This window comes from Ambystoma mexicanum, chromosome 4q (genome assembly GCF_040938575.1).
Source record: "Ambystoma mexicanum isolate Mex_15411 chromosome 4q, UKY_AmexF1_1, whole genome shotgun sequence".
Lineage (NCBI taxonomy): Eukaryota > Metazoa > Chordata > Amphibia > Caudata > Ambystomatidae > Ambystoma > Ambystoma mexicanum.
The window spans coordinates 1,006,640,796-1,006,668,178 of record NC_090928.1 but is presented as its reverse complement, the minus strand read 5'-3'; the positions used below and the strand labels follow the sequence as shown (position 1 = coordinate 1,006,668,178).

The 27,383-nt window shown below is 45.8% G+C and overlaps 1 protein-coding gene across 1 annotated transcript in view; it reads left to right on the top strand.

The window, feature by feature from the left end:
* The window catches only part of USH2A (usherin), a 4,817,015-nt gene that overhangs the window by 3,700,189 nt on the left and 1,089,443 nt on the right, over positions 1–27,383 (top strand). The window contains exon 52 of the mRNA XM_069608572.1: positions 19,799–20,009. Within this exon, the coding sequence (XP_069464673.1) occupies positions 19,799–20,009 (211 nt within the window). The remainder of the gene's footprint in view (positions 1–19,798; positions 20,010–27,383) is intronic.

The window sequence follows — 27,383 nt, the reverse complement described above, 5'->3', positions numbered from 1 at the left end:
GGTTGGCCCCCAATTTTGGGGCATGTGCCCTCCTCTGCTACCTAGTGACGTACTACTCAAGAGGAGTTGGACCTTCACTCAACTGCAAAGGCCCCGGAAAAATAGACCAGTGGACGTTGCTTATTCACCATCAGCCGTATTTAGAGGAAAGGTGGCTGGGCCATCCATCCCTTCCCCCAGAGCGAGCCCTGTTGTAACATCTTGGAGACATTAGCCCCCATGAGTGGTAGTGAGGATTGGGCCCCCATCTCAGGGGCGTGTGCCCTCCTCTGTACATAACATACTTCAGAGATGGTGTCTCCTCACAACACAGAAACAGTAAGAGAGAGCTGATCTGGAAAAGATCCTGCCCCAAGACAGGTGATCCCAAGCTGGTCAAATAGTAAATGATTGCGCACGCCACACTAAGAATCATATGATACACATGCGGCATTGATCAAAAGATCTATGGACATTAGACAGAAGCTAGCAATATACCGCTTCCTCCCACACCGCATTGAACCCGACCACCTCACGGATTCCAGTATGGTGACGTCAGAGTCAGATGCAACCGCAACTAAAGGCAACGTGGCGGCCCTGCTGAGCAAAATTAAGGGCAGGAAAGTGGACAATTTAGGGCAGGAAAGTGGACAAAATAACACAAACAATTGACAAGATGGAAGAAAGACTTGATGAGGTTGAACATAACCAAACCTCCATGGGAACACTTGAATCCCAAATAGATTTAAGGATCTTTGAGATAGAGGCAAGGGAGGAGGAGTTCTGCTTGAAGATGGACGATTTGGAAAATCAAGAGAGGCGGAACAATATATGTATATTCGGTGTACCAGATAGGAAGGAGAAACAGAAAGAGACCTGAAGACGACCCTGCACAAGATTATGAACATTTTGTTCTAAGACAAGTCCGTCGATGAGCCTAAACTCGACTGCATACATAGAGCTGGAGGGGCGGCGGGGTGGCCCAAAAACAGTACTTGCAAGATTTCATAACTACGCGGACAAGGCAAGGGTCCTTGAGAAGGCCATCCGTGCCCCATGGATTTCTCTAGACACAGCAAGGATATCAATTTTTCAAGACCTGTTATCCTTGACTCTCGCCATGAGAAGGATGTGTATGTGCTCACTAAATGGCTCAATGAGAAAGGGATCAGGTACCGATGGGGCTACTCATTCTCGCTCACATTTGAGTGGGAGGGAACGAAGATGAGACTGCGAACGAAGAGAAACATCCAGACGTGCATGACCGACCTTCCGGGAAATCAGGAAGATGAGGCAATCGAAGGTGAGAGACGGAATGAGAACAGGCAATGGGGTATCCATGGCCAGAGACAGGGGCGTGTACGTGGATCCAGGAAAGTCAGAAGAATGAATGACTCCCCCCAAGCGAACCTTTGATGACACTGATATGATGAAAGGAAACCGAAATGGCAGATCGCATACTCCACAGAACATCTTGAGGTATTAGATAATAATTTATGCAATGACATATTGGTGGTATATGGCGAAACAGGGACATGAAGCTTAAGGCAAGGGAACGGAGAGAGGCCAAAAGGTAATGACATCTTGACCTAAAAAGTGTTGGCCTGCTGTGGATACGCGGCAACTCAGGAGACCATGGCGGGGAAGCGGAGGGGAGTACGCTGTGGGGGCTCAATTGTTATTTTGAATGTTATGCGACTGGACCGGAGCAAGTTCGGTGCTCACAGATGGTACGACTCCAGCTGGGAAAGATAGAAAAGGCTGGTTTGGACGCCGCATATAACTCTGGGGTTGGGGAAAGAGAGAGAGGGAGGGGGAGGGTAGGTGCAAGGTGCGTAGCAGATATGCTATGGGTGGTCCACTATGTTAAACTAAGTCCCAGGATTTGTCGAGTATATGTTGAATAGGGAAGAACATCAAAATAGGTAATGGAAACAACACATAACATAAGGTGGGCTCTCCAGAATCTGCACACTTAATGTGAAGGGGCTTAACTCCCCCCAAAAGAGGTCTCTGGGGTGCAGGGAATTTTAGAGGTCTAAGATAGATGTGCTATTTTGGCAGGAGACCAAGTATGCACAGGGCGAAGAACGCAGGATAATACAGCCTAAAATGGGGAAGGAGTACTGGGGGTCTGGTCCTCTTAAGAAGGCGAGGGAGGGGATACTGGTTAGGAAGAGCTTAAATCTGGAGGTCTCTAAGGTATGGATGGATGTCGAGGGGAGAGCCTTGATGGTAATAGGCAGTGTACAAGGCTTGACGTTCACACTAGCGACCCTATACACCCCTAACACGCGGCAGGCAGGGTTCCTGCAACGCACGATACCCAAGATTATGATGGAGGCTGCAGGTCATGTGATTTTAGGTGGGGACTTTAATTTATGGGCTGACCCCAAAAGAGACAGGCAGGTCTCTGCCCCAGATCTGGCTGAACCTGCAGATGCAGGTCGAACAGCAGTAGTAGAAATGATGCGAACATACGGGCTACGGCATATATGGAGGGAGTTACACCCGAACACTATGGGATATACCTTCTACTCCGCTGCACATGGCACATACACTAGAATTGATTATATATATATATCTTGGAGGGGTTAGCTGAAGTCACGACCCACTCAGAGATTGAGCCTGTCACCTGGTTGGACCACGATATGGTCTCTGCAAAGGTAGACCTCAGAGCTCTGTCGCGCAAGGGAAATACGTGGCAATGCAACAAGATCCTCTGGAAAGATCCGGTCTTTAAGGCCAAAATGGTAACTGAAATAGAGGAATATTTGAAAGCGAATAGCACAGGTGAGGTATCCAGAAGAGTGTTATGGGACTCAGCGAAAGCGACGTGGAGGGGGGTATTGATCAGAGAAGGCGCCAATAAAAAGAGAAAGGACCTTGATAGAGAACAGGTTAAGGAAGGAGATAACACAGCTTGATTGGGAAGCATGGACTGCTACATGGGATAGAGTGGACAAGATCACTGTAGCTAGACGGAAGCAAGATGAACTCCACCTCCTGGAGGAGGCCCAGATTGACCGGAAACTCCAACTCCTCAAGCAGAAGCACTATGAGAAAGGGGACAAGGCAGATGCTCTATTGGCTGCTAGATTAAGGGGACAAAGAGAAGGCAGATGGGTGGCAGCCATTGAGGAAGGTGGAGGGGAAACTCGTGGGTCACAAGGGGGGAACATCCCAGAGGCATTTGAGAATTTCTATGAACACCTATATGAATCCGAAATGACCCAGGACAGTGCCCAAATTGACGAATACCTAGAAAGAGTGGGAATGCCAGTACTCACAAGTGAAGAAGCGTATGCAGTAGATGCCCCAATCACGGCCGAAGAAGTAGAGAATGCAGTAAAGAGATTATCGCTAGGCAAGGCTCCTGGAAATGATGGCTGCTCAGTGGGTTTTTATAAGACCTTCTTGGCCCCCCTCCTCCATTTCTTGGTCGATCTGTTCAATGATATTTTGGAGACAGGGGAAGCACCGGAATCCTTTTCGGAGGCACTGATCCCTGTCATACTCAAAGGAGGGAGGGACCCCAAGTATTGTGGCTCTCATCGCCCAATATCACTACTCAATGTTGACGCCAGAATATATACAAGAGTCATGGCATCCTGTCTAGAGGCGTATATGCCGTGGCTAGTACATCCAGATCAGGTGGGATTCATTCTAGGTAGGCAGGGAGAGGACACAATGCGCAAAACCCTACATTTAATACACAAATCAAATATGATGGTAGGGGAGCCAGCTCTTCTATCTGTCGATGCAAAGAAAGCATTCGACAGAGTCGAATGGAGTTTTCGGTAAGCTGTCTTGAAAAAGGTACAGCTGGATGTGAGATTCAGGAGGGGGGTGAAGGCAGTTTACACAGCCCCAAGAGCATCCGTATCGGTCAATTCTGATTGCTGATGGTGGTTAACTTTGGGCCGGGGCAGTAGACAGGGCTGTCATTTGTCCGCAATATTATTTGCTTTGTCACTTGAGCCCTTCGCACGCGAAATCAGGGCTGATGACTTGATCGAAGGAATACGGTGCAGGGGACCAAATACAAAGTGGCATTTTACGCTGATGATCTGCTACTACACGTCACAAATCCACTGACTTCCATCCCCAAAACTGTACAAGTAATAGAAGGGTATGGAACTCTTTCTGGGTTCAAAATTAACAAAACCAAATCTATTTTGTTTCCTCTGACTGAACTCACATAGCGAGACACAGTAAGGTATTCCGTTCTGGGCCTTACAATGCGGGACACTACCCTGCAACACTTAGGGATCAACTTAGTGAAACACCTAGATGCCCTATATGAGGCCAATTTCCCTTCCCTGCTTGTCAAATTCCAGTCCGACTTGGCCAAGTGGCAGAATCTCACAATCTCATGGATGGGAAGACTCAATGCGATCAAGGTAGTATGTCTCCCGAGGTTTCTATACCCATTCCAGATGCTTCCAATTAAAATGCCAAAATCATTCTTTGGGACAGTAAAAAAGGCCATTCTGAAATGTCTATGGCAGGGGAAGAAACGAAGAATTGCGTATGAAGTACTGACGTTGCCCAAAGAAAAAGGTGTGGGGGTGGGTCTATCGGACCTTGAAAAATACTACATAGTGGCACAGCTAAGGATTTTGATACCACACTTGAGAAACCAAAAGCATCTGGAATGAGTGAAACTATACAACCATAGCTTCACCCCAACCACCCTGTCTGAGTGTCTATGGGTACCAAAGAACAAATTGACCCGCAGGATTCGCCAGCATCCCTTTCTGGGGACCATTTGGGAAATATGGAAGGAGGGAGTAGACATGTGGGGCATAACAACGTGGCCATCTTCACTTAGCCACATTTGGGCACCAGGGATTAGGGAAGAGATTCCTGACCATGGCAGGTTCCAGAGGTGGTTCGAGGTGGGACTCGAAAGAGTGGGACAACTTTGGAGGGAAGGCAAATTCATTACAATCTCTGATCTTGAGAGTGCCTTAGGCATAGGAACATTTTCGGTCTTCCACTTTCTTCAATTGAAGGGCATAATGTTGGGAGGGCGGTGGGGAGAGAAAATACAAAGACCCCTCACCACACTTCGATTCACTCTGAGGCACCCTCACTGAAACTAAGGGGTTGATCTCGACCATGTATAAAACTCTGATAGATGCCTGAAAGGGGTCCATGAACAAACTAATGAACATATGGGAGACAGACATGGATATAGAGATCGAAGGGCAATTATGGTCAACAATGTATAAGGGAGTTTCCCTAGCATTGATTGCCTCCCAGTACAAATTGCATGCAATTAAACTCCTACATAGGTGGCAATACAATCCCCATAGATTGTCCAAGATATTTCAAACAGCAAGTCCCCAATGTTGGAGACAATGTGGCGAAAGAGCAGATTACTGGCATATGTGGTAGGGGTGTCCCCGAATAAGAGTATACTGGGACGAGGTCCTCGGGTGGATTAAGGATATAGAGGGAATCCAATGTGAGTGCACACACCTTCTTGTTTTGTTCGGGCTGGAGAGGGACAAGGACAAATATAGGAGAGTGACGGGGGTAATTGCCCCTTTATTGTTAGCAGCACGAGCATGCGTAGTGATCAAATGGAAGGCAACCGCAGCCCCGGACAGGAAGGAATGGAAAAGGTTCCCATCGGTATATGTTTGTTCTTGTTGAAATGAAGTTCTAACATTGGGGGGACAAAGAGTACACAGATCACCCTTTCTTGATTTGATGGTAATGCAATGAATACGAACTGTATGTTGGTTTATATGTTATGTTTAAAATTCAATAAAAGCAAATAAAAAAAAAGAAAATTCCAATGAATAGCGGCCAGTGTATGAACCACCTCAAAAAGATGAAAGGCCGAATAGGCTTGTGAAGGATTTCAACTTGAGAAGTGCAAGCTGGCTCCACCGTGATGTGAGCAACAACAGCAGGTGAGTACTTTATTTGTGAGCAGCCCACCCAGGTACTCCAGGCAGTAGCCATGGCCTTGACATTTGATAATGATTTGTTATTTAAATAGCGCATTTGCCAAAGCACTGTATATAGAACATATTCCATAGAATTATTCCCAACTGAAGTTGGTACTCATTTGTCAACCTCAGATTAGTCAAAGGCTGAGTTGGCCTTGCCAGGATTTGTACCTGCTACCTGCAGATGACACAGATGATAGGCATATTTTCCAGGGGCAGTGGCACATTATTAGGGGCACAGACCATCCCCCTAGGTGGCACTTTCCCACTTTGTAGGGTGCTCCAGGAACCTATCACCAGTCCACATTCCCCAGCAGCAACAGGCAGCTTGCCAATGTGCACGAGGATCCCTTCCGTTTTCACATAACTTTGTGCTGTGAGCGAGGCGTTGGATCTCGCACACAGCAGCTAGCGCTCAACACGCTGAGCTATCTTGCTCGAAAACTGGCAACTTTTCTGGACCAATGAGGCACCTTCCCTGGTTATAACTGCGCCCTTCTAATGAACACAGCCCTGGCTGCCCATCTCCCTTTCCCAATCTGATGTTCAGCTGTATGTTGGGAGAACAAAAAAAGGATATGGTGGCTGGGGCCCCAAAAAATTACTATCGGGCCTCACCTTTGGGCCCCACACTTACCCAACGTGCATTCCCTGTGGCATTACCCAAGCTTGCCTCTGCCCTTTGTCACCATGCAGTATTTTACCTGCCACCTTCACGCCTTCCATTGGTGACAGCCATTCGACAGCCACCATCTCGCGAGCAAGCACTCTCTGACATGCATGGGCCCTGTCTCTGATCCACCCACACCGTTGAGTGACCTCATTAAAAAAAGGATAAACTGTAGCATTGGTTCCTTGTGGTACTCGCATGCCCCCTTCTCACCTAGGAAAGGCAAGGCACTGAATCTAGAGCCGGGGTATGCAACCTGCAGCTCTTCAGATGATTTGGACTACAACGCCCATGATCCCTCACCATTCACTATATTTACTTGGGGTGATGATGGGAGATATTTTCCAAAGCATCCGAAAGTCAAAGGTGGCAGACACCTGCCCTAGAAGCACACACTAGTGAATCATCTCCACTATCAGTGTGCCTAGAATAATGGTCTGTAGCCTGTGGTTCTCTAGATACTGTGGACCACAACTCCCATAATCCCTCACCTTTGGCTATGCTGGCTAGGGTCGATGGGAGTTGTAGTCCAGTTCATCTGGAATTGCCAAGTTGCAGACCCATACTCTAGCGTAAAACTATTGAAAGTTTGGGCCCTCACAGTGATCCCAAGGATGCAGAATGATTGCACCTTAAAGGGGATTCACTGTAAGGCATAGATCCTTGCATTGATCATGGGGCACCCACCTGCCATCCAATCTACTCAAGAGCATCCTCTGAAAAGAGCAGGTCATACACTCGAGTGCACACTTGCTCCTGGATAGTGGCCAGACTCATCATTACTGGCGCCGACTGTCTGGCACTCTGCAGGTAATGTTTTCACCTTGCATTCTACTATGTGGAGCCAAAATAAAGAAAAAATGCTTTCCAGTGCAAGCAATCACCACTTGGGATTTAGGCAAAAAGATGTACGTTATTGGCTGTGAAGTGCCTGCGTGTAATGGACGTGCACATATTTTGGCTGAGATTGGAGGCACTGCTGAAAGTTGGCTGGATAATGAAAGTGGTGGGAGTTGGGAGAAGATGACGATAAGAAGGGGTGCAGGCCTGTGGCCCGAGGTGAGCACTGCGATAAGATGTGCAGGTGAGTAATGGTAGAAGCATGGAAAAACCGGGGCAGGCTGGCCCGAGGTGAGCCACGGCCTGCAGGGGGTCAGAGTGAGGTCAGGTGGCTTTGGAAGGCCCTGAACTTGAATGGTCCAGCCCCCCCCACCCACACCCTCCATCCCCCACATCACATGCTGCCAGCACTCTCCTTCGACGCACAAAAGACAGAAAACAAACAGTGGCAAACACAGCGGTTTTGAGGGTTGTGTAGGCACTTGCCTGCCTAGCACTGCCATGATGGCAATATCTGGCCTGGAAAAGGCTGCTGGTCTGTCAGAATCTGCAGGTGTGCACCTATTAATGGCCTGGAGAATAACACTGATCCAGACACCCTACTGGACACCTTTAACAATGCCATGACCATAGCCCTAGACACCATTGCCCCAACTAAACTGTGCAAAAGTAAACGGGAAGCACACTTGAATGCCTGGTTCACCCCCCAACTCAATGACCTAGGAAAGCAGAAAAGAAAGCTACAAGCTATCTGGCACAACTCGCCTACCGACAACAATAAAGCCAAATTAGCCCAACTATCTAAACACTATAAGAAAGAAATTATCAACACAAAGAAAAAGTTATTTGATGACAGAATCACAAAAGCCAAATCAAACACGAAGGAACTCTTCTCCATCCTCCGTGAAATGGAATCCCCCTTACAACCAGCTGACACTGTCCCAAAGGACAAGACTGTCCCAAAGGACAAAATATGGTGTACTAACATACAAAACGCCTTATCTAATAAAATCTCTTCCCTCCAACTCAAAATAACAAAAAAAAAAGACTCTCTGCCCCTCGCTGATCAATTATTACCACCGCCCACTGAGCACAATACTATTCCACCGTTTAGCTTCAAAACTATCGCAATCATCGATACTGAAAAGATCATTCTCTCCCTGAAACCTTCCAATTGCAAGGGCGACAGTTGCCCAGCACAAATAATAAAGGATGCAGCCAGAGACTTAGCCCCTTTTATCTCAAAGCTTATCAACTCCTCCTTTAAATCAAACACAGTACCTACCAACCTGAAAGAATCCTGGGTCCTCCCCTTACTGAAAAAACAAACTCTTGACCCCTCCATCCCCACCAACTATAAACCTATCACTACTGTACCTTTCCTACTCAAAATTATTGACAGAGTAGCCTATTTACAAATTCAGGACTACCTAGAAACTAATCATCTGCTAGGCTCTCAGCAATCAGGATTCCGCCCTCTCCATGGCACTGAAACAGCCTTGCTAGACCTTAAGACAAAAATTGAGGAGTTAAAGGACAATGGCAAAACAGCTCGGCTACTACTGCTGGACTTGTCAGCAGCATTTGACCTGGTGGACCATGCAGTTTTATGCAGCCACCTAAGGCTTGCTGTCGGCTTTACAGGAGAAGCCATAGCTTGGGTTCAATCCTTTTTAGCCAACCGGACTATGAGAGTTTTGCTCTACCTCCTCCTGCGCTGATCCTATCCAAATAACATGTGGAGTCCCAAAGGGATCCTGCGTACCACCCACTATGTATAACATTTTCACCAAACCACTATTTGACAAGTTGGACAGATTGGGTGTCACCTACACTAATTATGCAGATGACACCCAGATCCACATACCCCTTTTGGGCAACTATGAAGAGGACCTGGCCTTGGTGAATAAAAATATACATCCTCATTCAGGCATGGATGGCGACCCACGGCCTCTGCCTGAATGACGATAAAACCGAGATTCTACTCCTCGGATCTGACTCTAACTTAAAAAAACTAACCCCAAACTACATATCTTTCAACATTGACAACAATATCATTAAGGTTATGCCCGAGGTAAAAACTCTAGGATTCTACCTCGACTCCTCTCTTACCCTAAAAAAGCAAGTTAACTCTCTCTCCTCCACTACCGCCTAGACCTGTAAAATAATCTGAGCTGCCAGACCATTCCTCTCCAATGCCAGCTGCATCACCTTGTCTAATGCTCTTATCATGTCTAGACTAGACTATTGCAACGCCCTGTACTCAGGAGCCAAAAAGTATGTTACTGACAAACTCCAAAGATTGCAAAATAACGCTCTAAGAGCAGCTTTGAACATCCCATATAGAGAGCACATCTCTAAATTCAGGAAAGAGGCCCACTGGCTAAAAATAAAGGACAGAATCCTCCTCAAAACTATATCTCTCACTTCTAAATGTCTCAACACTCTAGCACCTCCTTACCTATCGGAAAAATCACCAGGAAATCCACCCCCGACCACTGAGATCTGCCAATACCTTCTTGCTCGACATCCCTAGATTTAAACTCACCACGGCTGGAGGAACTAGCTTCCCAGTTAAAGCCGCACAAGCATGGAACACACTCCCTATAGACCTCAGACGCCCCTTAGCTTACGCTAGATTCAGAATCAACGCTCTCAAATGGCTTGGCTCCAATGACCCATAACCTCTTCACCTTCGACAACCATTGCACTTGACAGCACTACTGTGACTTACTCACCTGCTCGCTCATAGTTGTAACATAGGCTCTTACTAACTTACGCCATGCTAGTCTGACCCTTACCGGTATACCTTTCCATGCTCCACGAATGGCAAATGTCTATTCTACCTCACTCACTGTATCCACATTGTATTCAAATGATTGTACTGTTTCATTTATTGTACTTCACACTGCAACTACATGTATGTACTAAACTGTGACAGGCACTGTAACTAAGCTTTGAGAATTCTTGTACTGCTGCGCCCAGCTGCCAAAGGGCTTGGTGCGCATTATCAAATTAATAAACAAACAAACAAACAATGTGTTATTCTGTTATTCTTTAAAGACCTAAAACATTACAATACATTTTAACAAACACAAGAGGCTTAGGCAAAATCAGTGTCTATCCACATCCTTGTCTTGTTTCTCTGGGCTGGCTACCGGGAGTGACGTCAAAAGATTGCGAGAGATTAACGTCTGGGATATGAAATTAGACTTTGAGTGGACAATGCCCACCGGGTTGGAGTTCAAACTCTGCTCCAATTGCATTTTGGGAGAGCCAACATAATGAAAACACCTTTACTGAGAATCAACAAATGGGGAAATAACTTTTTCTATGGGCTGCAACACATTTAGGAGGACTAACATCACATTTTAGGTCTTTATGCCATGCACAAGGTGAATCTCTTTTTGCATTTAAGCCTGATCTCATCTATCAAGGCAGTCCAGCTTGAAACATCAGGCAAATCTCCTCTGACAAGAGTCCCCTGCTGCATCATTGGAGAGATGTAACAGGCCTGGATTACCCAACTCACATGCAGTGAAAACCTTATGTGCCTCTAAATTACCGAACAATGTGACAAGGCCTCTACTTAGAATTGTGGGGTATAATCAAAGGCCCCAAACCAACGGAATTGAAGGGCTCACTAAAAGAGTGAATTGCCAGCTTTTATAACAAAAACTTCACACTCAAAATGGGCATATTAAGGCAGACTGTGGGGTTTCTGCAAGTAATACAAGGAAGTGCAATGTGAGAAAGGAATTCCCGTCATTACAAAAGGAAAAGAAGCATTTTAATTCACAGTGGCAGAAGAAATGCAACAGCCCCTTTCACGTGGAAAGCAGGAACACTGACACCAAAATGACTTTGCATGAGAGTTAGCAGTTTAAAGCAAGGCATGAGAAATATGTACCCCATCTAACATAAAGATGTCAGGGAAAATGCATGGTGTTTGTTGACAAAAAGTAATGTATATTATGCTTCACATGCAAAATACCAGCAAATATTTGGGAAAAAAAGCCCACTTTGTTTCCATGGGTCACATGAAAAGTTCCTGTAGCCCCGAGGCAGACCCTTTTGTTTGTCGTGGGGCACCTTTCACAACTGACTCCCCCATTGAAAGCCTGGCTTGCATCCCAGCTGTTTACAACTGCAATAAAGTGTGGCCGCTAAGGGTGTTGAAAACAAACTTCTCCCAGACTTCACATCTCTGAAAGCTCATTTTTGTGCAGGGCAGATCGCCTAGCGTAGCCAAACTGCAGGTGGGTAGTGTGAAAACACGGGCGCAATTAAGGCTAATCTCTGAATAAATACAGGAAAATTGAAGCTTTTCAGAATGAAATGGTGGTGCCCTTCAGATAAGAGGATAGGATGCCAGATGGCTGCAGGCCTCGTGACATCATAGGGCCCTCCTAGCTCATTATCTTCAGTGGGAGTTCTCTGTGTTGGCTGGTGCCTTTCAAATATTTATGACTGGCAGCCAACAACTACGAACAACAAAGAGGCTAATAAAAACACAGACCAGGAAGCTTTGGTCACATGCTGGTCAGGCATGACAAATGGCCTGGAGGAAGGGAAGCACATATTTACACATATGAAGATTCCCCCTTACTATAAATGGACTTTCACAATTGTTGCATTTTCTCAGAAACCACACTGCATACATGAATGTTTCTATGTTTAGATCATTTCCAGGTGATTTTGTAGAAATATAATTCATTCACCTGTGAGTTAGGGAATTGTAATGGGCACAGTGTTGGCAAACTAGTGAAGGGCAAAATTAGGAATGTGGGGAGTAAGTTACAAAGTTACATGTGCATAACTATTATGAAAAACTGCAGAAAATTGCAGAAAATATATATATATTATGACAGTTACTAGTAAATTCTGAAGGTGTCATCACAAGTTTATAAAGTGGATGCACTGAGAGAGAATGGGGAGAGCTTCTACAAAATTACCATCGGACAGCCGCAAGGAAACACCAAAGGAGATTTGCTGAGATTGCATCTGTGTGTAGCTGTCCATTGCTGGGGAGGCCTAAAATAGTTGACTTGTCCCTATGGTGAAGAGCTGTGGACCACCCTTGAAAGTGACGTGACCAGAACCATGCCCTGTCCTGCAAGAGTTTCCTGAATTAGAGCTGGCTTTTCTGAACTTTAAACAGAGGTTTTAATTGTAAGTAGAATGGAGCCATTTGGAACCAAAAGGTGAGGGAGTCTTCTTGCCTTAAATCCATCCCGTTATAGTGGACGGGGGTGGGCGGGCAAGACTTCACATCCTGAGGCTATTTAACTAAAGATATTACTTTAATTAATTCCCCTTGTCAGAACACCACAGGATGATTTTTGATAACATTAAAAATTAACGAAGCTCATTCCCAGTGTGCACTGAAAACTATACACTGTAATTTAATTGGGTAATCCTACGGTTCCATATTCCACAACAAAGGCCTCTAAGTGGAGGTGGGCTGAAAATCCCAAATTCTTAAAGCATCCCAATTTTTACTGTTCAACTTCCCCTAACACAAGCCTTTAAGTGGAGGGTTCCTGAAAATCCAAAATTCTTAAATCATCCCAATCTTTACTGTCAAACTTCCTCAACAAAGAACGTTCAGTGAGGGAGGTCTGAAAACAAACAGCTAAAGCACCTGTGTTTATTTTAAAGCAAAAGTGTGGGTGAAATCATAATTGACATATGCATTTGCACCAGCATTTTAAGCGTGCAGTAAAATCGAAATTCCACAGTACTACATATGTAAATTGCTTTTGTTCATTGACCAGTGTTGGTTATTTCTGGAAGTAAAATTGGGAGAAAGTAAAGTAACGTGATTTTTGTTTTTCCCAACAAACCTATGTGATTCATTTGTGTCACCAGAAGTTTAATTGTGAGCCACGAACAAGGCGGCATGTGTCATTTTAGTGTGAGCTCCATTATTTGTCATTTAAATAAATATAAATATATTTCCTATACCCGAGCCTGGATTTTGGCTCATGGTGGGCAAAGTGAGGGAGATTTGTGTGACTCTATATTAGTTTTCAGTAAGGCCAGCGCTAACAAACTTAAGCGAGTATTGCAGGGCTGCTTCATTGGGGGTGGGAAGGAACTCCCCAGGTTAAGGGTGGTTTCAATAAGACGCGACAGAATGAAGAAAAGCTAAAATGGCTTCTTCAGTGGTCTGTGACCCTCTTAGCAGAGCTCAATCGGGTTTTTGTGTCATCTAGAGATTCTTCATTTGCATAGCAGCTACTAGTGTTGTTCTGCAGTGGTCTCCAAATGGTGAAACTAGCCCCCTTGGGGTGGCCTGTTGGATTCCCGGGGGAGGCACAAGGCTATTTGAAAAGGGAGTACGATGACTGCTTTTAATAGGAAATACGAGCAGTTCTGGCATTTTGCGGCATGGCAACAATATTTTTACTCAAGAGGAGCTCAGCATAAATAGTTGAATACCATATTTCTAGCGTAAGCACACGAGCATTAGGTGATTTGAGACTATTCACATTTAAAATAGATCAGCGGAAGCAATGTATCTGACACAGGCGCCAAATGACGATCTTCTGTCAATGGGACTGAGGAACTGTTAGCTTTTAAACTGAAATGTAGAGGCATGTGGCTTTAAAACCCTGCCACAATCTCCTAAAGCAAACCCGAGTGCATAGCTTTACTAGGCAGCATGATGGCATCGCAAAAGTCTGATATAAAAACCTGTCCTGAGATTTATGGAGCGGGCCTCTGCATTTCAAGGTAGGCAAGCCCCCACAGCGTGACCCCAATATGAATTGTGTTGTCATCCAAGTACAATAGTTCCACTCATCTATCATTTATTGACAGCGACATACCTGTCAGCCACCTTCCAGAGTAATCCATGAAAGGTCCCTTCGGCTTCTTTGTGAGCCTAACTGGTTGTATGTGTCATTCCAGTGAAAGACAGGACTGAAGTGAGCGTGGGGCTGAATGCAATGTGTTGGCGCACCATATGCGTCATAAGGCTGCGCCCGCGAAGAGTGGATTGATTACATGCTGTCTCCCTAGGATACTCTCTACCAATGCTAATAAAGGGTTACATTTTCTGGAAATGTTGCACAAATTTACGCACAAAAGAGGAGACACACAGACTATCTAGGTGTGACCTGCATTTCCTTTCTTAATTGAATACTATTTTGTGATAAGTGTTTACTGATTGCCAAATACCAAGTGGTAAAGAACGTGCCGTATGGGTTTTAAGGTTTATGCAAAGACCCATCTCTGTTTATTGATGACAGACAATATGTTCCTAGAAGTCCTTATGTTCCCTTAAAAATGCTCATTTGATGTTTTCAAAAGGCTAGTAAAACTAAGAGTGGCACACAGTTCCCTAGTTCGATGACTCTCAGCTGAGTAGCACAAGGAAATGTCATTAGTTAAAGCATGCTTTGCATTTTACCAATCAACATCCTTTATTTCTTGATAGCTGAGCCATCCAAGTTATACAATATATAGACAATTAATTATTAAGATGATGTATTTCCTCTATTAAAATCTTAAAATTCTAAAACCATCTTAAAACATTAGTAGTTGGCTACAAAAATATCACCATGATTTGTTAAAACATCATACTTAAAATCAATATTACAGAGCAAGCAAAATCTAATTTCTATTGGGCGAAGCTTAACCTAAGTAGTAGACTTTCTACACAATGATTTAGCAACAATCAAGGTCCTGACACTATTATTATTTAGACAAGTCTTTTCATTTCTACAGCGAGTAGCACCGTAGGGTGGGCAAACAAAGAGAAAGTGTTGCAGAGTGTCAGGCACATTTGCACGGAAAGGACACTGATCAGAGCTTTCTGGACCCCCTTGTGCTTGAGTGATTGCAAGAGTTAGTATACGGGGGTCAAGTCCTAAAAATTGAAGTGGGGGGACTCTTTAATATAAACAATGGGATATGACATCACTGGAAGTTAGCATATCAAGGTGAAATATGAACATTTCATTAAATTGGCTTTGCATAACCCGCCAAATTGCAAAGGACGAATGGCATTTGCCTTTCATAAAATCAACACACACACGCAACCAAGAGAGGATATTTTCTTCTAATAGTGTTTTTGAAAACATTAAAAGGTGTGCATGTTTTAATCTCCAAGAACCAATACAAATGTTTTCCACGGAACTTGCAGTACCGAAATGAGACATTTCAACTTTAGTTTGTTATTTTTCATCAGTTTATATAGTGCATTAGTGAAGTCTCCAGCCTGCAAACCTAACTGGGGTTCGATCCCAGAGGTCAGCTTTAATTCATAAATTCAAAGAGGACATTCAATGTATGTCATTTTAGCTGGTGAGACTCCATCCCCCCCTACGTGTACCCTCGACTTGAGCCCTAGAGTATACACAACCTAAGTTTGAGACAGAGCGATCTTAGAAATGGGCAGACTATATACATACAACATGTTTCCATTCTAAACTCTTGTTTTGTTATTGAATAGGCCAAACCCGTAGAAAGACCCAAAGTTATTCATCATCGTTTTGATTAAGATCTCCTCTGCGTGTTCAGCCATTATAGATGGTGTGTGTTCTAATGTCTTAAAGAGTGGATTTAGACGCAATTCCTGGAGCCTCAAGGTATAAAGTGTATTCTTCACATAGCTGAACCGGTGTAATGAGGTTATACCCTGGCAACCCAGCAAATCACCTACAACTGCTCTATATTTATACAGATAATCGCTTGCCCATAGTCGCACCTAATAAAGCAAAGGTTTCAAGGCAGTCTTATCGTCAATTGTGGTAAGGACAAGCTTCAAGTGCAATGAGGAGTTGGGTGAACCTAATGGTAGTGAAAACTGTTTAAGAAAAATATTTGTTGTAATGCCCAGTTTGGTGACAGCCTCTGATTTATAAACCTCCAGCGCTAGACTAACAATAGTATTGCCAAATGTTTCATAAAAGCTCAACGGACAATTGCGTGTTTTCCCTGGTGTCTAATTGGCTTTGTATATTGAATTCACCTCTTTTGCCGGCCGTCGCCGCATAGCCTAATGCCCAAATAATCAAAAAATTAAACCTCCCTCTTTTTATTTCATTAACATGTAAATATAATTTTAAGCGAGACTTGACATTTTTCCTACAGCGCATACATTTTGTCTTATTGTAGTTCGGCATATGTTTAGAAGCACACATTCCAAAAAAGTGGTCCTTTAATTTAGAGAGAAAACCAGGGATGCGACATAGTCAGCAAACATTAAAATACCTTACTTTCCACCCCCAAAGATGGTGCATCTGCAGCCAAAAGGCGATGTTCCTCAATCACCCCTCTAAACAACCTATTTAACAGCATTGAAGTCAGTGTACAACCCTGTTGCACTCTTTTTTCTACCAAAAAGGAATGAGAGCATTTGCCACTAATACCTTCTCACAGTGGCCATACTGATAGAATAGAGTTTGACAATTGCTTTAAGAAGTGTCAGGGGGATTTCTTTGTTATTATTCATTTCCACAATTCAGACCTTGGAATAGCAAAGGTTGTTTTGAGATCAATAAGCATCACATAAAGAGAACCACACTTAAGTGTGACATATTTGCTGGTTAACAAATCCAACCTAAAGACGAGGTTGACGGTATGATAGGTTATTTATAACGCGCTTAATACCCGGAGGATTCTAAGCGCAGACCCGGGGATCGAACCTGTGGTGTTCCGTGTCGTCTTGCTTCCAAGGTGAGCACGTTGCCCCTGAGTTATCCTCCCGAGACCATGGTAGCACCCCTTTTATGAAACCTGCCCAGAATGGCTTATGAAATTGCATTTTTGTTATCCATTCCTCAAGCCTGAATAAAGTCACGTTCCCAAAGATTTACCAGCCAGAGTCTAAAAATGAAACGTTCATAACTTTCTGGTTTCTCCAGGGCTCCTTTTTGTAAATAGGAACAATTTCTGCAATTTTCCATGAATCATGAAAATTACCTGTTTGATCAAAAATAGGGTGCTGTGGTGGACCAGAAGAAGGAGTCGGGCTCTAGGTTAACATTTCAAAGTTTTTAGAAAAGGCCTATCTGTCTCTGTTGCGAAGAGGGATTTCCCTGCCTACAAACTAAATTAAGGGTGCTCGTCAATTGCCGAAAACCAAAAGTAGTCCTCAGTGCAAATCCTAATCACTATCTGACCCCACCATTTTACTTTTTTAAAAAAAAAAACAACATTAAAATGAGACAGAGCCATAGATATCCAGCTTTGCTTTGTCTGGCCTATGTTAGCTGGATCTCTGGTTGTAGGATAAAATGTGCAACCAAATTAATGAGGATTGATATTGGTGCAGAACGAAGCAAGGTGGAAATTAAGGAGGGCTCTGAATTATAAAGCATGATTCAAGAAGAGAATGCCATAGTGCAGGAATCAGGGAGTGAATGTCATCAAATAGCAGTCGGAGAGAACAACCGATGATCACATTTCACAAGGCACCAATCATAGGCAGCAATCAGGAGTAATCATTTTCCTTAGATTAGTAGTTCACACTGAGGGAGTTCAGCCCTGCCTCGTGCTAGATGGGAGAGCAGTGCAGGGCCAGGGGAAGTCTATCAGCATGCAGAACGCCACCCTTCAACTGCTGCCCAGTAAAGGCTTCCCTGAAGAAGAATGGTTTGTAGATCAAAGACTGGCGCACGTGACCTGACCACCAGTTGGCAAAGGAGCATCGGGCAAGCTGGAGGAGAATTTCGGAGGATGGGTTCAGTGTCCCCGCAAATGCACAGAATATTTGCAGAATTTTAAATGCAAGTCAGCTCTGTTCATGTCTGAAGTACAGGCATAAATTGGGGCTTCTGCTCCCTTCACAAGTGATTCGCTGATGTCTCTCCCAGTAACCAAAGGGGACGGAGTTCAAGACCTTGGATAGCCATGCGCATGTGAGAACAAGCATAAAGAAAGAGAAACGTAATCACTGTACAAATCAAACATTCATCATGAATGAAACTTATCCACTTCACATGACCTTTTTATTTATTTGCATTTCTAAAGCGGTCGGGGGCATCGAGGTGCTATTACAGAATTATTTTTTTGTTTGTTTATCTTAGTTTCATATTTATAACGTGCTTAAATACCCAGAGGTTTTTAAGCACGGACCCGGAATCGAACCTGTGTTGCTTCATGTTGTCTTGCGTCCAAGGTGAGCACGTTGTCACTGAACTATACTCCCAGAACCAGCTCAGCCTTTCTATGAGCTTGTTAAGTGTAACAAAGAAGTACATCCCTAATCTACTGTTAGTGTCTTGTTCTTCGGTTGTCCATGGTTTCATGGATAGATAGTGTTATTCATGTATGTATGTATGTATGTATGTATGTATGTGTATGTATTTGTATGTATTTTTTAAGTTTTTGTGTGTGTGTGCTAAGCTGGGTTTTAAAAGGCTGGTCAAAAAGACGTTCTCCTTGAAACGTGAAAGTAGATTAAACCATTTGAGCAAAGTCACACACAGCACAGTTCCACTCGGTACCAATTTCTGGAAGTTCACATCCAGTTCAAAGTCAGGTGGACAATGCTTGGCATTTGAGCAAATGTGCATATCTATAACGCGTGACCTGCCCTCATTTCCTCCCATGCCCCTGCTAATTAACTCATCACATTTCAATATGAACACAAGCAATAGCATGATTTTTTATGTTAAAAAATGTATTAATTGTGCAATAGAAATTACACAAACAGCAGAACTGTAAGGTCGGTCCTGAATATAAACAATCATAAAAGAGGTAGTTCCTTTTTTTTTTACAAGGGGCACACATACTCCTAATGCAAATATATATTTGTGTTAGCAAATAAAAATATTTTGAGATTATATGTGATGTATAATCACAAAAGGGGATAAGAGACACTTTATATTTTGTGTAAGGCCCATTTAAGAATAATGGTCAAGAAATTACCATCATATACAGATAAACATTCTTACACAAATTAGAAAACCCGACAGGTAATTGATTGGACCAAACCGGAAAAGGTCTTATAAATAATCGACAATGTCCCATACATATTTAATATAAGTTATACAGATTGTATTCACTTCTTTAGGGTGCCACGGTTTTGGCTCAAAAGGAAGTAGAGGCCCCTGAAGAATATTCAAAGCAACAGAAAACCGAAACATTTTGGTTTTTGAGGGCTTGTTCAGAGAGAGCCAAACAGAGCAGCAATTTAATCTGTATTGAATTGACATGTTGATATGTCTTATTTTGCAAGAACTCTGTAATATGTATATTCTGTTTTGTGGAAAGTGCTTTTATTGTACAAATGTGTGGGTATGGAGGTATTATCACTGTAGGAGCTAAGTGTATATGTATGTTGGGGTGTCAATACAAGTTACTAATAACGTCCATTTTATTTTATCAGCCAGATGAAGACTGCAATCCAGTGGCGCTGTGCCCTTCAAGTATGAGTGAAACAGCCTATTGTGGTCGATGTGACTTCAACCCTACATCTCACATCTGTGCCTGGAGAAAGTCAGCAAGGAATGATTCAGGAGAGAGTGTGAAGAAAGGGATTTGTGCAACAGCGGAAAAGACCATCTACAGTGGAGCACCGTACAAATATTCCTTCACAGGTATGGATGTTTGCCTTTTTGTACATTATATATATATATATATATTAGTTCAAATCTTCTGGAAGATTAAAGAGATTTGAGATATAAATTCCAATTGATCAGTAACATTGGCAAGATACTCCAAAGTCTGGGGAACAAATAAGGGCAGAGGGAGTAACAAGATATCCAAAAGCCATTACCCAACAATCAGCATGAGCTCATTTCTAACTAAAGGAATTCAACACTAACAAACATGAACCATAAGGAGGTCTTGAAAGCACTATAGGATAAAGGTGAAAAAAAATGAAATAATTTAGAAAGTGGTTAACCAACAGTCCGGGGCGGGGGGACTTCCATTGTAAATAGAACTGTCATTTCTTCATGATAGTCTACTGTGGAAATGTATTAAAGGTGCTAATTCAGCACCAGACAGGGGGACGCACCTACCAACTGCGAGAGTAAAGAAGGGGGATTGTGGGGTGTGACGGTTTTATTCCAGGGCACACGCGAGCCAGGAATCTCCTTCCCCTGCAATGAATGTGGCGCTCAATAAAAACACTTTCAGGCCGATTCATGGAATTTATGTGCGCCGCAAATTGCAGCACAAGCGTGAGAAAGCGTGCGAATCGCAGCACAAGCGCGAAAATCGCAGCGCAAGCTTGCGAAAGCCACGCACATCGATTCATGGAAGTCCGTGCGCGTGTAAATCCTGGGATGTGTGCTAAAATCGTGCGCGGCACACGCGGGCCACACGTCATCAAATGGCGTGCGCTACGCGCACTGCGAAAGCGCACATAGCGCGGCGCACACAACAAAAGTGGGTGGAACATGGGGCGTAACATGCGGAATGGGGAACAACGCATGAAAATGTGGACGTTACGGGGGAAATACAGGAGGTAAATACACGGATCGCCCACACGTGCGCATACAACACGTATACATGGAATCAAACAGGGGAAACGCATGCTCCAAAAAAGACGCGCTAATCCAGAAACACATACGCCAGCAGGAAGCAGGCGTACGCGGTCCCGCGCAGCATAAAAGTGCGCGCAAACAACAAACAAGCTCAGACGCTACGATGAATATACCATTCCTTGTAGCAGTGGTCGTGGGACACCGCAGGTGGAGGATAGCCAGGCCCAGAATTTTTACACCCAGGACCAGCCTTTTTGGGATGCCTGATGACCAGGTGTATGGGCGGTACAGGTTCCCACCACACATAATACTCGACCTGGTGAGTGATTGGGAGGATGACCTCACATCACCCACCCTGTGCTCCCATGCACTGAGCATCTTGGAAAAGGTGCTCAATGTACTGCACTTCTTGGCCACTGGTTCATTTCAGCGGACAAGTGCCATAGTGGGGGGTGTCACAGGCCACACAGTCACGCTGCCCACACCAGGTGTTGGCCATCATGACTGCACGCTCTTCAGTCCGCAGGCACATATACATGCCCAGAACACCTGCAGAAAGGCAGGCTGCCATCCAGGACTTTTACGGGGTGGCACACTTCCACAAAGTGCTAGGTGCCATTGATTGCACCCATGTGGCTCTACGTCCTCCCAGGGCAACTGAGCACATCTATAGAAACCGCAAGCACTGGCATTCCATCAATGTGCAGGTACTATGTGATGCCAAGCGAATCATCACCCCAGTATATGCCAACTATCCAGGGTCCACCCATGACAGTTTCATTTTCAGAATGTCACCCCTAAACCGAGAACTAGAAGCTGGGCGGCATGGCGATACAAGGCTGCTTTGTGAGTACAAATGCCTCTGCACATGCATGCATGTCAGATATTTAGTAATGTCACAACCCCACTAATGATACCCATCATCACCTCCCCAGGGGACAGTGCCTACCCTCTGAGCACCAACATGATGACGCCAATTCGGAAAACCACCACACCACCCGAGGTAAGATACAACACAGCCCATATTGCAACCCGGGGCATAGTGGAGGGCACATTCGGAGTGCTCAAGTCACGCTTTCGCTCCTTTGACTGCTCTGGTGGGCAGCTGCTATACGCGCCCCCAGTAGTGTGCAGGATCATAGTGGCAGCATGTGTCCTGCACAACGTTGCAACCCGCCGGGGCCTGCCGGTGGACATGGTGGTTCCCCCACATCCCCAACCACATGCACGGCCACTGCGCATGGGAGGGGAAAGGGCATGTGGTGAGGCAGCCTGTACGCAGCTGGTGGCTAATTACTTCACCTAAAATCACACCGCTGTGGAGTGCACACAGCCCTGGCACATACCAGCTGACAATCAATGATGATGACATAAGGGACAGTCAACTGTCACAACCATACCAGCCTGAGATTGGTCACCTGGAAGTGTTACATTGTGTGCATCTCTACCTAAGGAAAGACAACCAATGCTGTGTCACAAAAAGACACACATTTATGCTGCATGAATGACTACCCCCTTGCAAAATACAACATGAAAATAGTGCCATGTCACCAAACCCCTCCCCATCTCAGCTACTCAACACACCATGGCATGTCATGCAATGCTAAAGCAACCAAATGAATGCACAACACATGACACAAGAGTCACAAAGTGCACTGTCCCAAATGGAAACAGGCCACAGACAATATGCTCCCAGTAATCAATAACAAACAGCACACATGAACAAATACTTACCAGCAACACAATACAGCAACACACGATGAAACAGTGGCAAAATATGACAGTACAAAATCAAAGTAGTGCAAGTCTTACAACTTGAATAAGCCAGCACATCGACCCCTTCCAACTGCAGAGTGTTGCTGTCAGGCAAATGTGTCAGTGTACTGCATACAACATGGACTGCATCTGCAAAGGAGACAGCCTTGTGAAGACATGGAGAAGGTACCTGTGAATAAGGAGGAAGACATGGATGCACAAGCACATATCAATACACCATGCAGTGTTCAATACAACAACAATCTCACTAGAGATGTCCACACAGTTTTGACTACAGACTGCCCACACAGCTCATGGGAGCCCAATGTCACTGTCTAAGTCACTGTCACTTGGTCACACCCTTTGCAAGCCCATGGAAAGGGGAAGCAGGAGGGGTGTGTGTGTCATGAACCCAAGCATCTAACCCAAAGACAGGACAAGCCTGCATGTGCCAAGCTGGAATGCACAGTGGATGCCCACGGGAGCCACACAAGGCAACACACTGTAAAAAAAATAATAATAATGGCCATGTGTGGACCGGGGGGAGGCCACCCAGGAGGTTCGAGGACAGGGTGCACCCCAACACCCACCTGTGTGGACGTTGCAAAAAAAAAATACCTCCATGGGCTCATGGCCTGGACGTCTACGCCAATGTGGGAGAACTGCTGTCGCTCTCTTCACCCTCTGCTGCTACATCAGGAGGTAGTGGTGCTATGGGAGGCAGCCCATGCAAAGCCCTGGTATGGTCCTCCATGGCAGCAAGCATGCAGGTGTGGAAGGTCTGGTTCTGGAGGATGATAATACGGAGATCCCCATGCAGCACCTCACGGGTTGCCTGCATTTCTGCACGCATGGCCTCGCTTGATGCCCAGATCTCGTCATGAGTTGCCTGCATTTCAGCTGAGAGCGAACGTGTGAGCTGCTCCAGGTGCTGTTCTGACCTAAAATTTCGGGAAGCCTCAAGTTCACCCAGAGTCTCCATGAGGAAATGGAGTTCTAACCTCAGGGCTTCCCTGTGGCCCTGTGACTCTACAGATGTGGCTTTGCGCAGAGTCTCCATTGCCGCCCGTCGGTCCCTGTTGGACACCAACATGTCTTCCCTGTGTGATTGGCAAATGGAGTCTGTTGCCTGCTGTTGTTGCTCCATCTGCCTTTCAGGGGGGAGAATGAAAGTGGCCACCCTCTCCATTGCCTGAGCCATCATTTCAACCGATGCTCCCTGTTGTGCTGCTATACTGTACATGGAGTTTTCCCATACAGTATTGGCTGGTGGCATACGGTCACCACGAAGGCGGGCACCACACCTGTTTGGGGAAAGGCGATCTGCACCTTGCTGTGCTGGCACTGCCTGAGGCTGCAGGACTGCATTCTCCTTCTGATCTGCTGGGCCTGGAACAGGATCAGATATTGTGGAGTGCGACCCTGCATCCGTAACCGCCAAAGGTGGAGTTACCAACACTGACATCCCCATAGAGGGGCCTACCCCCGGTGCAGGTGGGTTGGACAGAACAGCATCCCTGCCAGAAACACTCACCTGCGACAGCACGTAAGTCCCACTGTCTGATTCAGCACCTGAATCATAGAGGTCTGGGGAGGTACACCCAGAGACACCCGTGGACAGTATGGTCTGCAGGAGGATAGGGTTTTCACCCACCACCACACCACGTCCTCCACTGGTGCCTGGTCGTGGCTGAGATTCCTCCTGGGTCTGCACCATCTCCTCCACCTCAACAGCATCAAGTGCGTCATCAACTGCAAAAACATGAAAGACAACAAATGGAAACAGGCATGAGCACCATAGCACACACATAGGCCTGACAAGGCAGAGATCCAGTACATGAATAACACATGTCCCACACGACTTTAACCCTGGCATGCATGCACTGTCAGTGAGTTGGAAGGGGAGGCAAAAAGCAGACACTGAGGACACCAAGATGGAAAATCAACACATGTGCTGCATGCTGGATAGCACTGGCATCACAAATTAGGCTGTGAGTGGCATGGGCAATCCACATACATGACACATGCCAGCACACAGATGGCACGTAGCATAGCCATGGTACATTTGACAAGTACATCCATATGTCAGTGAATGAGTACTGTCACCCATCCATGTAAGATGGACATGATGAGATGAAAAATGCAAAATAGTGTGACAAAATATGCATGTGCCACACACTGCAACACATCCAGTGTGCAATAATACAGTGATGGCAGGCAGATGGATACATCAATGGTTGGTCACTTCAACATGACAGGAAACAACAATCATGTTCCACATTCAAACATGCCCCAAAAATTAATGTGAGAGGCCCTTACTCAATCAGCCTGAATGGTCAAATCATTCCCATAACAAGGTAATAAATGTGGGCCAATGTGGGTTGTTCTCTATGACAGAAGCATGTCAAATATGTGGCATTAGGGCAGAAAAATGCGTTGCAAAAATGGGAGGATTGAAACAATCAGGCTGAATGAACACTGAAAAATCAGAACAATGTTGTTGCAAGATGACAGTTCAAGGGCAACTGCAGTATTGTGGCGCTACTTGGCTACTGTGGTCAGAAGGGATACTGTCATACCCAAACCCAAGGCCAGTGAATGGTTTGGAGGAAGCACATGGGTGACCCATACTACTCAGGAGTAGACACCCTCACCTTGCACTCAATCATTACACATCACCCAAGAAACATACACATGGATTACAAACACTTGCATGGGCACTCACCGGACAATGCCTCATAATCTGGTAGGTCTCCCACGCCTTGGATCTGTTCCTCTGTGAGGAAGGTTCCAGCAACAGACTCATGTTCAGTGAGTTGGTCGTCCTCTGGTGGAGACCCGCCGCCAGTCACCAGAGTAGAGGCATGATTGGAAGCCAGCTTGTTCTTTGCTCTGCGTTCAAGGTCATTCCACCGCTTGTAGCAATCATCAGCTTTGCGCCTCACAAATCCAAGGGCACTAATGTGGTCCGCGATGGTCTGCCAGTGGGCCCTACGTTGAGCAGTCGTAGTTTTACAGCCTGCAGTCACCAACATTTCGTGGCTATGTGCCAACACATAGGCCACAAGTGCATCAAGTTCGGCGTCATTGAAGCTAGGCTTCCTTGACGTGCCGGAGTGTGTAGCCGTGTCTGGGGTCTCAGCCTGTAGTGCACGAGCACCCTACTTCTTCTTCTTGGAAGGTGGTGCGGATCCTGAGTGGCTTATGCCGCTCTGGTCAGTAGGGGCAGAAGTGCAGGTGGACTGGGTACTAGAAGCCTGTAAAGGCACAATGACCATAGGCAGGCATTGGCTGCAGGGTGATGTTGGCAGGGCCAACGTCGGTGTGATGGACCTGGACCGGCACTGTCCCGGCTGGGAGACTCGGAGCTGTGGTGGATTGAGCTGCAGCTGCCCCTGCAGCCTCCCCACCCTGGCTACTTGGGGTGCAGATGACATTGCTGCCCCAGATCCATGTGTTCTGGTGACAGCAACTTTCACCACCACATGTGGATTAGACTTGCTGACCTGGAAGTCAGCCTGGGAGTCATCATGTGCCGGTTCAGGTGACAAAATAGGCCGGTCCAACAAGGGCTGAGCTGGGATGGTGTCAGCTATGTTTCCCACAACCATTGGGGGGGGGCATAGGTGGCCCCAATTGGTCCTCCACACACTGGGCTCTAGGGGCACCCTGCAAATCCTGGCCACGTCCCCTACCGCGCCCACCACGCCCACCTTTTGGAGGTCGGCCACCTTTGCCTCCCTTACTGCTTGGTCGTCTCCCAACCATGGCACTGATGTTGTTGTGCGTATGGGAGTTGCAGTAAACAATTGTCCCGGGCAATTGGGGTGAAAGGGGTAGGGTACTAGATGGAATTCGTACCCTAGTGCTCTAGCAAGGCTGTATGTGACCCCTGGGGGAAGATGAGGGGTCGCGCAATGCACAGGCACCCCAAAAACAAAAGTACACGTGCACGCAACCCCTGGTAGACCACGTGCGTGGAGAAATGAACCTGCACGACTCTGTGGCACCCAGAAACACAAAAATAAGTGTACGCCTGTTACACACAGCCTACAATGATCTCTGAAGGGCTACGAGACACACGGGGGCAACCACAGTTGGAAAATACTTGCGCGACTCACCGTCTGCCTTGAAAAAGAACGTGAAAATGACGCGTGTGTGCGCGTTGGCAACACCCCTGCCAAAAGAAGAAAAGAACGCAGTCTGAGGAAACAGGGAGTACGAACTGGAAACGTTGTGAAGTAATCGCGTGTGAATCGACAAGAAGTACAAGAAACACCCGCTCGCTCTCCACAAATAGCACGTACAAGAAAATAGTGTGATACTCGTACCTTTTAAGCCAGCCCACATGTGCAATGTCACTTACGTACTTACGCTCTAAGGCCCTTTCCTCCAATAGCACGGTGACATGCAGTTTTCTCACATGCTGATTCACAATGCACCCGTGTTTTGGGGAACGCCCGCGCACGTAACGTCACTTACGCGCTTACGCGCTAGGGGCCTTTCCTCAGATTTCACGCTGACGTGCACTTTTTTTACATACCAAATCACTCCGTATCAAGCTGGCCACGCGAAAACAAACGGAAGACCACGCTCCTGCCCAAAAGGCCATTTTCCTGCCCGAGGAGCCCCGAGCACGCTCCCACCAGCCATCTGCTGCTGCCTGCCTGCTGCCCACGTGCCCTGCTATTTGGTGCCTGCACATCAGCCATCTGCAGGGGTCCA